The sequence below is a fragment of the Lissotriton vulgaris genome, chromosome 5 (assembly GCF_964263255.1).
Source record: "Lissotriton vulgaris chromosome 5, aLisVul1.2, whole genome shotgun sequence".
NCBI lineage: Eukaryota > Metazoa > Chordata > Amphibia > Caudata > Salamandridae > Lissotriton > Lissotriton vulgaris.
Genome location: NC_141693.1, coordinates 1,486,521,864 through 1,486,539,441, shown reverse-complemented (window position 1 = coordinate 1,486,539,441; position 17,578 = coordinate 1,486,521,864). Strand labels below are relative to the sequence as shown.

The window sequence follows — 17,578 nt, the reverse complement described above, 5'->3', positions numbered from 1 at the left end:
TGGCGGTGGTGTTGTCCGTGACCACCTGCACTAGCCTTCTTTAGATCGAGGACAGAAAGGCTTTTAATGCCAGCCAGATCACCCGAAGCTCCAACATGTTGATGTGAAGTCCTGATTCCACCAGAGACCAGTGGCCTCGAACTCCACCTCTCCCAGATGCCCACCCCATCCCAGGAGTGACGCATCGGTCACTACTGTCGAATTTGGTTGAGGAAGGGGGAGGGGTCTGCAGCTGACCCAATCTCAGTACCCTAAACATCGCTGCAGATCATTTCAAGTTTTGTCAAAGATCTGGGCCATGTTGGAGAGATTTCCCTGATTCTGCGCCCACTGCAACGTCTGGTCTGCCTGCAGAGCCCACATATGCCAGCCGGGATGTTTCACAAGAAGGATGTAGGAGGCCAAGAGGCTCATCAGTCTAAGAGTCAGTCTCACCTAAATCCAGGACAGAGGCTGAAACATCAGTACCATAGCTTGAACATCTTGGGCTCGCCATTTCCGAGCGTAGGCCCAAAACTGTACCTTGTCCAGAACAGCTCAGATAAAAGGAAGTGTCTGAGAGGGAGTCAGGTGTGACTTAGGCACATTGACAGTAAACCCAAGCGAGTGCAGGAGAACCACAGTCCTATCACGGTGGGAGACAACAACCTGGAGCGAGTTCACCTTCAACAGCCGTTGAGATTGGGGAAAACTGGCACCCCTGATCTCCGCAGATGAACTGCAACCACCGCTGACACCTTGGTAAACACCCGAGGGGCGCTGGAAAGGCCAAAAGGAAGCACGGCAAACTGAAAGTGCTTGTGGCCCACCATGAACCACAGGTAGCGTCTGTGGTCAGGAGGTATGCATCCTGCAAGTCCAACGCTACCATCCAGTTAACCGGGTCCAGGGATGACAGAACTTAAGGAAGCATGAACATTTTAAACTTCTCTTCGAGGAAGAAATTGTGAGGGGGTAGATCTAGGATACGACAAAGGCTTCCGTCCTTTGTGGGCACCAGGAAATAGTGGAAATAACCACAACCTACTTCTGGAGTCGACACCATTGGCCAAGAGAGCCATCATTTCCTGGCGGAGCAAGGAGAGATAGTCTTCTGTCAGCCTATCGTAAGTGGGCAGCATGGGTGAAGGACTGGTCATCAAGGGATGGCAGTAGCCCTTTCAGACCATCTGAAGATCCCATTGGTCTGATGTTAGAGGCCTCCAGTGAAGCAGGTGACGGCAAACTTAGCCTCCCACTGGCTGCCCATGATAGTAAGAGGGCAAACTAAAGGGGGCTTGGAGGCTGAGGCTGCCGGGTGAGTGGTGGACTGGCCCAACTTCTGGTTGCCCGACCTACGAGGTTTGAGGGTACCACACCCTCAGCCACGCTTGCGCACTGTGGTTGCTAGATGGGTAAAGATGCGGCTGAAAGCCCCTTCAATAGCTATGAATGGTTCTAAAGGCGGAGTGGGGTTGGCGAGTGGCCATAAAAAGGCCTAAGGACCTGGCCATAGCCCTGCTGTACTTGAAGAGCTTCAGTGCCAAGTCCACCTTGTCTCTGAAGAGACAGGAGACATCAAAGTGCATATCCAGAAGACATGACTGGACTTCCCTTGAAAAGTTCTCAGCGAGGCATGGCGCCATAAGACCATATTCTATGAAACCGCTCTGCCTAGCAAGTCGGTGATATCCAGTCCACATCTGATCGTGAACTTCGCTGCGTCTCTTCCATCTGCAACAGATTGCAACAGTATGGTCCGTGCCTCATCCAGAACCTTGGGCAGCATATGCGCAACCGAATCCCATAGCGCATGGAAGTAACAGCCCAATAAGCACGCAGTGTTCATGGACTCCAGTGCCAGGCTGGTGGAAGAAAATATTTTCTTTCCTAAGGTGTCCTGCCTCTTGGATTCCCTATCCAGTGGGGTGTTAAGGAACGTGCCACGATTTACACAGGTAGAAGAGGTTCGGATGCCCAAGAACTCCGGTGGTAGGATGTTGCATGAGGTACTGGGGGTCCCCTGGGGCAGGCCAATGGGAGTGAGTAATCGTCCTGCTCACTGAAGGATGTTCGAAGGTTTCATTAAATGTGAGAAGCGGTTCTGAGGGGGCCAATCTCGGCTGAAGCACCCATGTTAAGACATTAGTATTGACTGTCACTGAGGGTAGGCTAAGGTCCAGGACCTCAGCAGAACTTCTCACCACCATAGGAAATGACGATCTCTTCTCCAAACCCACAGTAGGGGGAGAAAGCATGCCAGTATCTGACGAAGGGTCCGGTACACTGGCCTTCGCCAAGCCCTCACACCAGTCCATGGTGGAATCTAGGGGCATGTTTTGTTCAGAGTCCAGCGATCCCTCCCAATCCTCCTCAAGTTTTAGCCCATGGGAATAGAGCTCTGGCTCCGGCCAAGAAGGTATGGGTCCAGTCTGCACCAGAATCAGCGTCAGACAACGCCCCACGGGCTCCGTGTTGGAGTCGGGGATTAAAATGGAGATGGTGGCACCGGTGGAAGCATCAGCATCATGGTGGCACCAGGGAGGGTCGAGGTGGTATGACTTGAGCCTGTCTCAACCATCTGTGGATCCAAGGGGCCCGATCTTCTTGTATAACACCTTCGACGGTCATGACGAGCTCAGCTCGTCATGAGGTACACCTCCATACACTCATGACGAGCTGAGCTCGTCATGATTAGTAGGAATTCCAGATTTTCAGCACAGGGGGGAAAACCATAAGCGTCGATGGTGTTAAAGACTGCTACAGGCGGGAAAAAGTCGAAGACCTATACGACTTCTTGTACTTCTTTACCTTGTGGGACATACCCAAACGCTCAGACAACTTATAGTGTGACGAAGATCTTTGGCTCGGAGAATAATCCCAGGACCTTCCTCTCAACTGGGATCAAGACCATTGACCGTCCCATGTCCAACGACAAGGAGCTTGAGGGACCAGTTCCTCAAGGCCTTGGGTGAATGACATAACAATCGTCACAGGTCTTTGTTTTGTGGTCATGCTACATACAGCAACAAACATAGTGCATCACGGACATCGGTCAATGACAAGTGCTGCAGGGCTTGAAGCAGACATCCCTGCCAAACCAGGAGACAGTCACTCAAACAAGCATTTACAATGCAATGGTTTTGCCTTTGTTAAAGTTAGAGCTATTGGCATTGCTCTTGACATTATTTTTATTTATGTTTTTTTTTAACATAAATAAATGGCATTGTCAATTACAATGCCACTAGCTTTATCTCTCGCAAATGACACACACAAACACACACAGAGCCCCCCCACACACACAGCCACACAGAGCCCCCCACACACACACACAGCCACACAGAGCCCCCCACACACACAGCCACACAAAGCTCCCCACACACACAGCCACACAGAGCCCTCCACACACCCACACAGAGCCTTCCACACACACCCACACAGCACAAGCAGGCAACAGGGGCACACGGAGGCACAAGCAGGCAACAGGGGCACACGGAGGCACAAGCAGGCAACAGGGGCACGAAAACGGAGGCACAAGCAGGCAACAGGGGCACACGGAGGCACAAGCAGGCAACAGGGGCACACGGAGGTACAAGCAGGCAACAGGGGCACACGGAGGCACAAGCAGGCAACAGGGGCACACGGAGGCACAAGCAGGCAACAGGGGCACACGGAGGCACAAGCAGGCAACAGGGGCACACGGAGGCACAAGCAGGCGACAGGGGCACGAAAACTGAGGCACAAGCAGGCGACAGGGGCACACGGAGGCACAAGCAGGCAACAGGGGCACACGGAGGCACAAGCAGGCAACAGGGGCACACGGAGGCACAAGCAGGCAACAGGGGCACACGGAGGCACAAGCAGGCAACAGGGGCACACGGAGGCACAAGCAGGCAACAGGGGCACACGGAGGCACAAGCAGGCAACAGTGGCACACGGAGGCACAAGCAGGCAACAGGGTCACGAAAACAAGCACAAGCAGGCAAAAGGGTCACAAGCAGGAATTGTAATTTAGACGGGGCTGAAGTGGAGAACGGTCAGTAGGGAAGTAGTGCGGCTGGTGCAGTGGTACCAGGCCGAAAGGTGAGAGGGGCTGTCTGCACCCCAGTTTGGACAGTTTCCACTACCTAACAGGGATTGGTGGGAGGGGGGCGTACTTCTTGCTTGCTTTAGGGCTGCTACTTCGGGGACGCAGTGCACGCTCTTGCCTGCTGCCACCGGGACACGACAACAGGCAGGGAGAGGACAGGCTGGGAGAGGGCAGGGAGGGGACAGGCTGGGAGATGGCAGGCTGGGAGAGGGCTGGGAGAGGGCAGGCTGGGAGAGGGCAGGTTGGGAGAGGGCAGGTTGGGAGAGGGCAGGTTGGGAGAGGGCAGGATGGGAGAGGACAGGCTGGGAAAGGTCATGGAGGGGACAGGCTGGGAGAGGGCAGGCTGGAAGTGGACAGGCTGGAAGAGGGCAGGCTGGAAGTGGACAGGCTGGAAGAGGGCAGGCTGGGAAAGGGCTGGGAGAGGGCAGGCTGGGAGAGGGCAGGCTGGGAGAGGGCAGGCTGGGAGAGGGCAGGCTGGGAGAGGGCAGGCTGGGAGAGGGCAGGCTGGGAGAGGGCAGGCTGGGAGAGGGCAGGCTGCGAGAGGGCAGGCTGCGAGAGGGCAGGCTGCGAGAGGGCAGGCTGCGAGAGGGCAGGCTGCGAGAGGGCAGGCTGCGAGAGGACAGGCTGCGAGAGGACAGGCTGCGAGAGGACAGGCTGCGAGAGGACAGGCTGCGAGAGGACAGGCTGCGAGAGGACAGGCTGCGAGAGGACAGGCTGCGAGAGGGCAGGCTGGGAGAGGGCAGGCTGGGAGAGGGCAGGCTGGGAGAGGGCAGGCTGGGAGAGGGCAGGCTGGGAGAGGGCAGGCTGGGAGAGGGCAGGCTGGGAGAGGGCAGGCTGGGAGAGGGCAGGCTGGGAGAGGGCAGGCTGGGAGAGGGCAGGCTGGGAGAGGGCAGGCTGGGAGAGGGCAGGCTGGGAGAGGGCAGGCTGGGAGAGGGCAGGCTGGGAGAGGGCAGGCTGGGAGAGGGCAGGCTGGGAGAGGGCAGGCTGGGAGAGGGCAGGCTGGGTGACGACAGGCTGGGAGAGGACAGGCTGGGAGAGGACAGGCTGGGAAGCAGAGAGGGTCTTACCTGAGAAGTCTGCCAGCGCGGAGCTCTCCGGGGCGCAGAGCAGCAGCAGGGCCCAGCAGAGCACGGCGGGGGCGGCAGGGGCTCGCAGAGGTGTCTCCTGGGGCAGCCGCCCAGGTCCACCATGGTGCGGCTCCGAGCCCCAAGCAGAGCAGCAGCAGGGCCCAGCAGAGCAGGACGGGGGGCGGCAGGGGCTCGCAGAGGTGTCTCCTGGGGCAGCCGCCCAGGTCCACCAAGGTGCGGCTCCGAGCCCCAAGCCTCTGGTGGTGGTGCTGCTGCGCTCGGTAGCCGATTTAACTTACTGGGCACTCTGGCGGGGGCTCCTTGCGACGGCGGCAATCTCTTGGGCACTTCTCCGGTCTCCCAATTCGGCATGGGAGACCGGCAACGTCCTCCGCTTCTCCCGGGGCTCCCTCCAGGCCACGGGAGCCCCGCGTGGGCCGCCATACTTCTTCTCCTGGGCTGCCGTCTTCCTTCTTCCCCCGGGCTGCGGGGGGAAGGGCACTTCCGGCCGGCCGCGCTAGGATTGGCCGGCCGGCTAGTCACTTCCGGGTCGCCGCAGGCAGCGCGGCGGCCCGTCTCTAGCTCAGGCAGGCGGGCGGGGAAGTTTCCCGAGGAGTGGGCTCCCTCACGGATCGCTGATGACGATCTTGAAGATGAACACCACGCCCACGGAAGAAAACACAAAAACGCCTCCGGGAACGCCTCCGAATCTGGTCCGCGTTGACAGACAGATTCAGCTCCCAATGGCTAGCCTCCATTTATGGAGCTAGCCAATGGGAGCAGGAGGCGTGTACCAGAGTCCTTATTGAACTCATGAGGTTTTTAGCGCATGCGCACTTCGTGCGCAACGCCAAGGCAAAACCTAAAAAGGGGTTGTTTGTATAGAAATATATAATCAAAAAAGCTAACCCCAACCTCTGTGGTACGTTTTAAATCCTGACTTTGTGCTCTCCAGGCCACTCTTAAAATATATCACCTACTCATATGGATGACGTGATTCCTACACCTTGTAATGCTCATTGCCTGAAGTAACATTTCATATAGACTGATGTATTATACAGGAATTATTCATTATGTTTGTGTAACGTGTGTGATGTAAAGTGCTCTGACACCCTACATTGCTACGTGCAGCGCTATAAAGCAATAAAATGCGTGTGAGAGGTGGCTATGGGGAGATGAGGGGCGCTGGTGGAGGGTGGTAGTGAGGGAATCCTTGGGGACGAAAGTCATTGATGGGGGCACCAAAAAAGATTTTCGCACCTGGTGCCACCAGAGCTAAAGACTGAGTGAGCCTGAGTGAGCAAAGGATCTATTGGAGATGAGCGCGCGGCTGGGGGTCAGATTGCGCTTCGGCAGGAAGTCTGGATGGGGCACTTGTCCAGTACATTAGAACAACATAACGACGCTGAGGTGTGTGTATTTGAGGTCGTGGCGCTTGGGGGCAGGCGGCATCCGGTTGGCCTGGCCCTTGGGCGGCGTCTACATGGGTGAATTGAGAAGGGACGCGAAGGAAGGGCTTTCGTGGGTCGTCTGAACCCAATCCACATCTGAACCCAGGCTCTTCACCAGACCCACCGACCCCTCCCAGCTCACTCCCCTCACTGTCACAATATTCACCACGGTACCGCCTTTTCCAAAGCATTTCAGGGCAGAATTTTGGCCATTTTTTTTCAGTATTACGCAGTAGCGCTTCGAGGTCCAGAGAAAGTGCGCTTTGTAAATAATATCCAATTTGTTATGTTTATTACGATTTTTTTTTTGTGCGCAAACTTGAACTCAAAACACATCGATTGAACCACGTGTACAGGAAATCGCTGGCTCATTGACATTAACTGGGCATCCAAATGGCACTACAATGAAATTCCAGAATATATCTGGGCAACTAGTGACGTATCGAAAAAGGATTTTTCATGGTGAGATGGGAGTCTTTTCATTTCAGATAGATGCATAGATTGCGATGGATTTTCTTATGGGTAGAGTTTGGAATTTGGGTGACTATCAGGAAAAGTCTAGCTAACTTTGTGAATACAAGTCTCGAGGCTAACCTTGTCAATACAGGCCTAGAGACAAATACAAGTCAAGCATAATACTATTACAGAGCATTTATTGATCCCGACCCCTTTTATTAGTCATATAGATTGCTGGTGATCAATGGCGGGAGTTAGTAGAATGGTGTTCACGTGATCAGCCTCAGAAGGATTAAATGCCAAGTGTCACCTGCAGTACTATTTTTATCGACCTCGGAAAGATGACATGCCAGATTTGAATTATGGTATGTATTATCTCCTAGGCCACTCGAATGACGCGGAAAGGGAGGACCAAACTATGAGGCAAAAGAAGGCAAATAATGCAGTGTGATGAGGCACCATTTTTCTAATGTTATTGGCTCGTTATTTTGTGTTTTTACACTTGCCAACACTTTGAGCAAAGATTTTAACTCATTGGTGCCATTTTAACAACCAAATATGGTCATAAACAACTGAAGGATGACCAGTCAACCTTTGCGGATTGCATTCCATTGCGCGGAAACAGGTGTGGCCACATATTTTATAACTTTTTAACCGATTTAGCTAGACACATTTTTTGGTTAAAATCCGCAGATACAGAAGATGATGGATTAAGTGACATATGCCGCAAATCTATAATCATGCGGAAAACGCTGCAGAACCTCACAATTCAAGTGGGCCTGATTATATCGACCTCCGAAGGGTAACAGGTTGAGTTTCACATATGGCTGTAAATATATCGTCCTCGTAAGGATTGCGGCCTATATCTGCCGAATCATGGCAGCCTGAGTTTAACGGTACTCTTTGCAGTAGGGTCCCAACACACTGAGCTGTCTTTAGCAGGGTTTCCCCTTGCCCATCACGCAAGGGCACTGGGGGAGGTGCCAAGACTTGCAGGTTGGCCACCTCAGCGCCTCATGAATAAGGCACGTCCTCCCAGCTTGGCAGAGTCTGGCGGCTCTTACATTGCATCAGACGCTTGTTAGCAAACAATAGAGCGCACAAGGGGCCGGGAGGGGCCGCGGGGGTGAGGGGGGTGGAAATGGCACTCTAATTGGATAGGGCGCATGCACTGTACTTAAAGGTAGGGGGAGGATCCGTGTCAAGCACCGGTCCTGTACTATAGCTGAGAGCTCCGCAAGACTGCCTGCAGGGGGAGAAGGGTGCACCTGTGGCACCCCACACACTCACATCGCCCTCCCAGCTGGACCCGTGAACAGCGGCAGTGCCCCCAGGGGTGCCAGGGCACCGCGCCCACTCTTCAGAGGAGCCTTCGTTCGCCACCCGCTGCCGCTGCGGTGCACAGAGGAGGCAAGGGGCGCACAAGGAGAGGCGCGGGAGGGACCGACCCTGGGACCTCGCTTCTGCAGCTCTGCCAGCACCGAGGATATCCCTGGGTACGGGGGACCCCCGCAGTGCTGCTTCAGTGCAGGAGGATGCAGCCTTCCAAGATAAGGCTTAATACTGGAGTTTAGACCGTTCTGGGGAATCCGCAGCTTTGTACCGCGAGTTAAAGTGGTTTGCGCAAGATCACACGGTCGGTACCAAGTGGAGAAACCAGGATTTAAACGTGTTATGGTTTGTGACTTGAGCTGGAAACATAAACATCGGAGCACACCTCACCACAAGCGCCAGGTTGCAGTGACTGTAAGACGTGTACCTCTGCCAGTGAGCTCACAGGCTTCTCCGCGTCCACTCCGAGGCACTACTCACTGCGGGCGGCGTGGTGGTGCTGCAGGGCTCTCCCGCCTCTGATGCCGCCGGGCTCCCTCAGCTCACGGGAGCCCGGCAGAGCGCCCGCCATGGTAGTGCTGGTGGCCGAGGCTGCTGCAGGGCCCCACTGAGGCGGGACGAACGGAGGCGGCGGGACGCAGAAAGAGGTGGCCTGAGCTGCAGCCTAGGACTCGTGGAAGGGGCGCCGAGTGCCGTCAATGCTAGAACAGATTCGGGGGCGTTCCCGAGGGCTTTTGGCTGACGTAGCGTGACGTCGCCAAAAGCCAAAAATTCTCGGGAACGCCCCCGAATCTGGTCCGGGATTGACGGACAGAGCCCTCTCCCAATGGCTAGCCTCCATTTATGGAGCTAGCCAATGGGAGAGTGGGGACGGTCCAGTCCCCACACACAGAAATCATTAAGTTTTTCCTAGCGCATGCGTACTTCGTACGCATTGGCTAGGCAAAACCTAAAAAGACTTCGACAATAGTAAAAAAAAAAAAGAAAAAAAAAAAAGGTCAGTCAAAAAATTGACTGAGGGTACCTCTCGCCGGACCTGCGCTGAGTGGCACGGAAATAGAAGAAATTACATCAGCGCAGTGAGGTGGCTCCCATATATTGGCACAGTGCACATCGCTTTCGACATGGACGATGCCACGCAGAGGCGAACAACGCCAACTAACGGCACGCAGGGGCACTTCTGATGGAAAATATCCGGATCCAGTCTGAAGCCTAGGGATAATTCTAAGTTAAGGAATATGCGGCCCAAAGTCTCTGCCAGATACAGACTTTCCAATTGAAAAAAAACACCTATCCGCTCATTTATAACATGTTCAATGGATTACAGCTGTAATTGGTGTTCTAACACGCTTTTATCAATAGAATCTTTCACTTACAGGGGTTTTATTTTTATTTTTTGGGGTCTTATATAACTGAAGCACTGGCTACAATATTTAATTCTAAGAACAGTACCTTGCTGTAAACGCAAGAATAAAAAGAAAAAAGAAAGCGAGCATCTAAGACTTTCCCAACACTTAGTGCCCGATTACGAGTGGGTCGGTGTATTCGGACACATGCTTAAACCCCGGTTTACGCACAGGTCATAATTACGGGTTGGCAGCTATTTACCGCAAGCATATTGAATGTGTTAAATACCTCAACCTTTTTTATATTTTGTCAGGTCATACCTACTGAAATTTAACAGGGGAAATGTGTACAGTATTACCCTACCACGTGGAATTTGGTGTGTTAAACACGAAAATCTGCATGGCATTCCCCAGAATCTATTAATTGCACCCAATAAATAACGTACCTTAGTATTGTTATTTATCAGGTGCAATAAATAGCAGTGGTAGTTCGCCCATAGTGGCGAAGGGGCGACGAACCACCAAACAAATGTCCCAAGCCTGCCTCATCTCCAATTACCTGCTGACGTGATGCTGCACTTTTGCAGTAAAATTTGTGTCTATTTTCAAGTTATATGGCAACATCATGCCAGCAGCAAAGGGGACTCCACTGTCCCGTTCAAACTGCGCAGTGTGAGGCGGTGGCTTCTTCAGCCCACCTCACACATTCACAGTCTATAGCAGACATGAAGCACTCACCTTGGGCAGTACAGCATGTCTGCTAATGAGGCTTCAGTGGGGGTTGTCACTCTTCATCCTGATACCCTATCAGATGCCAGGTTAGGGGAGAAGAACCTGCCTCCAGCCCTATCTTGCCATCTGATGGGGCAGGAGCTTGTGTTCCAGGCCAGGACAAGCAAAAGCCATTATTCATAACAGCTTCCGCCTGTTTATACTGGCGCAATTCACTGGAGTCCAAATCCTGGAATAAGAATCACGGCAAATTAATTTCGGATGTCACAAGGTAAAATTATTTTAATAGCTTATGTGAGTGAGCATGACTTTGATCGTTTGTGTGTGTCTGTGTGTACATGATTGTTTATGTGTCGTATGTATATATGCGTGCGTGTATTTGAGTGTATGCATGATGTATGTCTCTTCTTAGATGACTGACTGAAGTGACACGCGGAAGTGGTGGGACATCGGGGAGGGGCCCCGTCAGAAGCACTAAGGAACTGTAGATTGCGCAGCGGCACCCCCTAGCGAACACTGTAGAAGGAACCCTCAGGATACAGCACACAATATCGTAAGGGTGATGAGGGACACTCAAAGGGAGTATTACGGAAGACGTTCCACTTGACACTGAGATAGGGGTGTTCCTGCCAGATATATTTACACGCCAGAGGGTTCACAAGATGGGGAGGGAAGTGACATGGCAAGCGGTGCTAAGGCGCTTCTAGTCGCCCTTGATAGTTTCATAAGGTTGATTGCGGGATGGGGGTTGTTGGAGGAGGGGGCTTCTTGGGAGGGTTTGTTCACAAATGGAACAGCGGACATGAGACCTTCCTACTAGATGGTTGCGATTGACTCTTGCTTTAAGTTCTTTAATTTCTCATGGTTAACGCCGCCCGACCTCCGGGATGTGGGCATACGAGCTGTGTAATGGGATTCTAAGAGATCGACAAGTAGCAGCCACTGGGTTTGGAACTATGGAATGCGGGTACATGTAACTGATATACTGTCTGCAATAAAAATATATTTAAAAAAAAAGATGTCTCTTCTGCCATGAACACTGTATCTGTTTTCTGTGATGTTCTTCATTAAAATCGTAAGTTTTTTAGAGTAACTTAATACTCGTTCTATTTTGTAGGAAACAAGCAGTCTGTACAAATTTAAAAACCAAGAAGCCCTGCAACGTCTGCAAGGCCCTGGACATAATAGCGTAGTTGTAGCTTTATTAACAGTATGATGTGTATTTTGGAATTAAAAAGGCGTGTATCCCTTATCTGCAATTTTATACTGATTCCTCATTTTCTCTTTGCACAGTCCGCCTTTAACACTCTTGTCTTGTTACCCATGTAAATCTCTCTCAGGTGGCATTGTGCCTCTTACACAGTGCAACTCTTCAGAATAAAATAAAAGGAACAACACATTAAAAATACACAGGTACAATTTGTGGGTTTGTATCAAACCCTGGAGAGGCTGGAAACCTTCAAGTTCATAAAATCAATGCAATACATCAGGCAGTAGGCAGTTACTTTGGGGGAAGGGGTGGATCGCCTTGCCAGGGGTAGTAAGCACTATATAAATACAACTACAATTCTTTGACAAGGAGAAACGGGAGTACATGGAAGTTACAATCTTCGTCCATGGTTTCAAATGTGAATAACATCACTTTCATTTTAACTGAGCCCCTGTCTAAACTTCCAATAGCTCCGGGATGTACCTAATCAGCCATAATACAATATTTTGACATTCATTACCATTGTCGTTTTTGGAGACCAACATAAACATTGTGACGGTAACAGATGTCAGCTCTATGCAATTTATAATTTTGGCAGGATAGAGAAACCGAGTAGGCGGCACAACAATTATTTTGATGTATTACTTCATGCAGAGTTTTATTCTAAGTGCCATATTAACCGAGGCAGTGGGGGGAGTGGGACCCAAATCAGAAGTTCTGAAAGAGGCGTTACATGCAATATTATTGTAGGACACTATGCACATAAAGGTAGATAACTGCAAAAATATGGCTTTCAAAAGGAATACTCCTAGAAGAGTGATTTGTCACCAGGGGTTTGGAGGCAGACATTGTAAACGTAAACACATATTTGGGGAAATGGAATTTTAAGTGCAGAGTCCTTTTAAGCAAAAAAGATAGATGGCCCAGTGAATTAATTCATGGCTCTGACATTTTCAATGATATGGAGATCATAAGTTTGAATTTTGGTAAAACCGACTCAGAATTCCATCCTTCCAAGGTTCATTGGAAATGGTAGAAGTGAAATATGAATGGATCTATCTTTAGCTCTCAGCATTAGTTTTGCTTCTATACTTACTCAACTGGTCTGGTTGTTGACTGAATGATGTGGTAAAGCATTAGAGATGCAGTGCATTTAAGAAATCAATTGTGTGCGAATTTTTCTGTGTGCGCTTGGGCTGTAAGGCAGTTTTTCTGAGTAACTTTTAGCTTGTTTCTTGTAAATTTTCTTGAAATTCTAGCCCGAGCCCCCTTTCCAGTTTTAGCTATGCCAGCTCGAATGCTACACCTCATATCTTAAATGTGTGCCCCACCACTTCTCAAATCTACCCGGGCCTATGATAAATTATTTCCCTAACAGTGCTTTTCAAGACAAATCATTTTGTTCTTTCTAACTGGATTGAAATGGGTCACGCGTTGCCTGCCTCTCAAGATGTCCATTCTGTGTGTTCCCCAGGCTCCCACAAAGTGCTGTGCCACTATTATGTCTGTAATGTGCAATGTGCCAGGTTCTTTTTGTATTTTCCATCATATGCAATCGGCATACAGGGCTCTGGAGCACCCGCTGTCTGACAGCTGTGCCCTTCTGAGCATCATACTAAACTACGCTAAAAAGAAGCATGGGCGAGAACAGTGAGAGTTCAGGGAACCTCTCTTTGAAATTCCATTGAGACTCTTCTATGAGATCTGCCTGTCTTACCATCTCTCAGAAAATCACTGACTACTCAGAGAAACCTAAGAGGCATAGCAATAGACCATAGGAAACATGAAACCTGGGTAAAAGACTTTTCTTAAAAAAGTCTTTTACCCAGGAGACAGCCCTGAATGCAAGCTTATGACCAACGCTCCTTCACCAAGTGAGTGACTGCGTTCCACCTGAGTCCACTTTTGTGATGCTTCTATTTTCAAGTGTGTAAAAGTATGGTAAGCAATAGCTTTTCAGGTTAAGAACTGATGTCATCATATCTGCTTGGTAATAGTGCCAAGTGATTGCTCAAGAAAACTCACCTCTATTCTCCCTGCTGGCCAAAGCATTCGGATCCTGGAAAAGAAAGCACAGACTTCAAGCTTAGCAGTGAAAATTGACAGATGACAAAGTGGATTGAATATGTGGTAATGTAGAGGTATGAGACCCAAAAACTCGAAGAGGACAGCATCACAATAAGCATCATGGCAAATCACGAGTTAAAAAACACAGCTTTAGGAACGTAATGGCTATAGGTTTAAGTTACAATTACACATATTGAATAGCTGGAAAAAGTAGGGAAAAGAAATGCAGAAAAGAGGAGTTATTTACACACCCAACAGACCTGCACGGGGATTCAAGTGAAGCAGGCAGATCATATTTTACTGCATCAAATACAGACTTACAAAGATGGAAGGCAGAATGGCTGCTGTGGTCTAGGCTGGTGGTCTCCCCCAGTAAATGTGCTGTTTTACAGGAAAAGGCTAGAATGTACATATTGTCTGAGCAATGCAGTCTCTCTCCACATGGAAAGGCTTCAGTGGTTAGGACAATGTTTTTTCTACCTTTGTAAACCAGGGCTATTGATCTGCGTCTCTGCCTTACACGGGGACCACTTTACATGAAGCACGGCATGGTTGTCTCATGAAAGATAGGCATGTTGTTACCCTCACCAGACAAGAGATTGAGTAATCACCTGTCAGGTGATCCACTCCTCCTGGCCCCGTGCCTTCACAAGGCACCATACAGTTCCACCCACAAAGATCTAACCCTATTTGTGGCACATGATTCACTGTTTTGCTTAAAGAGCTACCAGTTTCCCAAACCTAAAGTTTGCTACAAGTGCTCTGGATGTGGAATATTGGAGGTGGCGCTAGAGGAGTCTGGTGTGCAGAAGATGCTGTGATACTTTTCAATGCTCCTGGATATAACGTTATCTGAAAAGGGGAATGCGTATGTCTCCCCCTTACCTTATTCCCCTTGAGCTGAATACGAGGGAAGCAGGTCGGCAGCTGGTTTAGTGCACTGGTCACCTCCTGCGTCTCCACCGCCGCCAGAGCATTGCACACCACCATCACAGACTGCACCACACGCTCTGCCTTGTGCTGGTGATCCACCTATCCAAAAACAGAAGCATGGACATAAAGACAAGTAGTGTAAGGCTTATTCTACTTTCCCCAGTAAGCATCTGTTCTTGGCATGTTGAGCTGTAGATTCACATGCTTTGCATACTGCTGCCATTTAGTGATGGGTCCGGATGTTTGCAAGTTGTTTTTCTTCGAAGGTATCTTTCCTAGTCACGAAGTAAGGTGACTCCTCTTTCGGCGATAGTGTGCATGGGCATTGACTTCATTGTTAGATAGTTTTCCCGCTAGAGGGTGAGAATGGAGTGAGAAATTGTAGTATAGATATGTCCATGCGTATGTAATGTAAGTAAAGCAAGACTGCAACAATTACAGGTGCCCGGGAAAGTGAGACGGCGCCTTGAATCTACATCTCTACTAACTAAGAACAGATACTTACTGGGTAAGTAGCATAATCCGTTTGAGGCATGTGTGCTGTAGATACACATGCTTTGATTTGACTACATAGCAGTATCCTCACAAAGCAGTGTAGATGTAGATGTTGCAGCGATTTGAAAAAGTGATTTTAGCACTCCTTGCCCTACATTGGCTTGTCGACGTGCTAACACATCCACACAGCAATGTTTGGTAAACGTGTGCGCTGTGGCCCATGATGCTGCTTTACAAATGTCAGCTATAGGGATGTTACCTAAAAAGGCCATAGACGCTACTATTTTACGAGTGGAATGCGCTCTAGGAGGTATAGAAAAAGTTCCTTTAGCTTTAGTGTAGCAGGTTTGAATGCATTTAACAATTCATCTTGCAATACCAGATTTAGAGATGGGATTGCCTTTGTGAGGTGTTGCACATGCAACAATTGTTTTGCGAAATTGTTTTGTTCTTTCAATGTAGTATAGCAAGGCTCTTCTGACATCAAGAGTATGAAGAGCTCTTTCTGCTACAGAATCAGGTTGAGGAAAGAACACGGGCAACTCAACCAATTGATATGAAAAACAGAACCACTGTGGCAAGGAATTTTGGGTTGGTGCGAAGAACTACTCTGTCTTTATGAAGCTGAAAGAAGAGTTCTTCTAAGGTTAAGGCCTGTAGTTCACCAACTCTCCTCGATGAAGTGATGCAATGAGGAAGGCCACTTTCCATGAAACAAATAGTAGGGGGCAGTTGTAAAATGGCTCAAAAGTTGGGCCCATGAGCTGTGAAAGCACGATATTCCGATTCCAGACTGGTGCTGGAGGCATCCTTGGTGGTATAACTCTCTTAATGCCCTCAAAGGTTTTCATTACTGTAACCTTGAACAAGGATAGATGTCTGTTCTGCATATATGCAGCTAATGCTGCAAGATGCAGTCGAATGGAATTGTAAGCTAAAGCAGCACACTGTAAACGCAGAAGGTAGCAAATGATATTTTGAGTGGATGCATCTAGTGGATCAATGTTGTTATTAGTACAATGTATTACAAATATTTTCCATTTAGCTGAATAGCATGCTCTTCATTTTCCTTGCTTGTTTAAGAATGGTCATACATTCTGGAGTCAAGTTAAGATATCCAAACCCTATGACTTCAGGAGCCAAATCGCTAGATTGAGCTCCTTGGGGGTTTGGGTGTCTGACTTCTCCATGGTTCTGAGTGAGAAGGCTGGAATGGAGGTGCAGGTTTTGATGTGGAACTACTGACCGTTCTAAGAGTGTTGTGAACCACGGCTGAAGAGTCCATGTGGGAGCCACTAGAACCCATGTGAGGGATGTTTGCCTGAGCCTCCGAACCAGAAATGGAAGGAGAGGGTGAGGTGGAAAAGCATAGGCAAATATCCCTCAACAATTCATCCATAGGGCATTGCCTTTGGATAGAGGGTTTGGGAACCTGGAAGCGAAGCATGGGCATTTTGAGTTGTCTACTGTGGCGAACAGATCTATTTGTGGAAATCCCCATTCTTGAAAGTATGGAAGGAGAACCAGAGGATGAAGTTCCCACTTGTGTATTTGTTGCCGCTTTCTGCTTAGGAGGTCGACAACCTGATTGTCCACTCCTGGGAAGTGTTCTGCCAGAAGATTACCTTTGTGATGAATTGCCCAACCCCACATTGTCTGAGAGAGGCATGGCAATTGCAGAGAATGCGTCTCCCCCCCCCTCCTATTTTTTTTCACAGTACATTGGTGTCATGTTGTCGGTGCAGACTACTTGTTTTGTTGCCAGGCCCAGGGGCTGGGCGTCAGAAAAGTTGTATCGGTGGCGACCAAGGCCCGAAGTCAGAGGTTGTGCCAAAGCCTTATGTTTGGTGAAGGCTAAACTTTTGGGGCATAAAGGTGTTGGTACTCACGACACCCTGTCCCGCTGGAATGTCTACTGACTCCAACTCAATCTTGAGGTCTGAATGGGATTCTTCGACTAAGAAGGCCTCCTCTTCTTCTGCGGCCACTGCTGCTTCTTGTTCCAACTCTTCTCCGAAGAGAATCAAAGTCTGTTGAGTGCTTTGGTGCCGCATTTCTCATCATCAAGTACAACGATCTCGAAGAGTCTTTTTCGATCTGAACGAGCAACAGGCCTCACAGTCTTCTTCCTTGTGCTCCGGTGACGAACACAAGTTGCAGACCTGGTGTAGATCGGTGAAAGGGTATTTCGAGTGGCGCCAAGGACAGAACTGAAACAAAATATGTTCCATCGGCAGAGGGATGCATCGATGCAGCTAGGCCCGAAGGCCGCCCGCAATGTTTTCGACCGAAGAGGAGAGATTTTCTGATCGAATGGATACGCGAAGAGAGAAACGAGTACAATGACAAAGCAGTCGAGGGTAGAGTGGATTTCACACCAAAGGGAACCCGAAAGATGGTTTCGAACCGGAGCGAAGCAA

General features: G+C 49.8%; 1 protein-coding gene across 1 annotated transcript in view; it reads right to left on the bottom strand.

The window, feature by feature from the left end:
• PIK3C2B (phosphatidylinositol-4-phosphate 3-kinase catalytic subunit type 2 beta) overlaps positions 1 to 17,578 on the bottom strand; it is a 397,956-nt gene that overhangs the window by 190,805 nt on the left and 189,573 nt on the right. Inside the window, exons 9-10 of the mRNA XM_086923460.1 lie at positions 14,616 to 14,762; positions 13,689 to 13,722 (exon numbers count right to left, since the gene is read on the bottom strand). Of these exons, the coding sequence (XP_086779586.1) occupies positions 13,689 to 13,722; positions 14,616 to 14,762 (181 nt within the window). The remainder of the gene's footprint in view (positions 1 to 13,688; positions 13,723 to 14,615; positions 14,763 to 17,578) is intronic.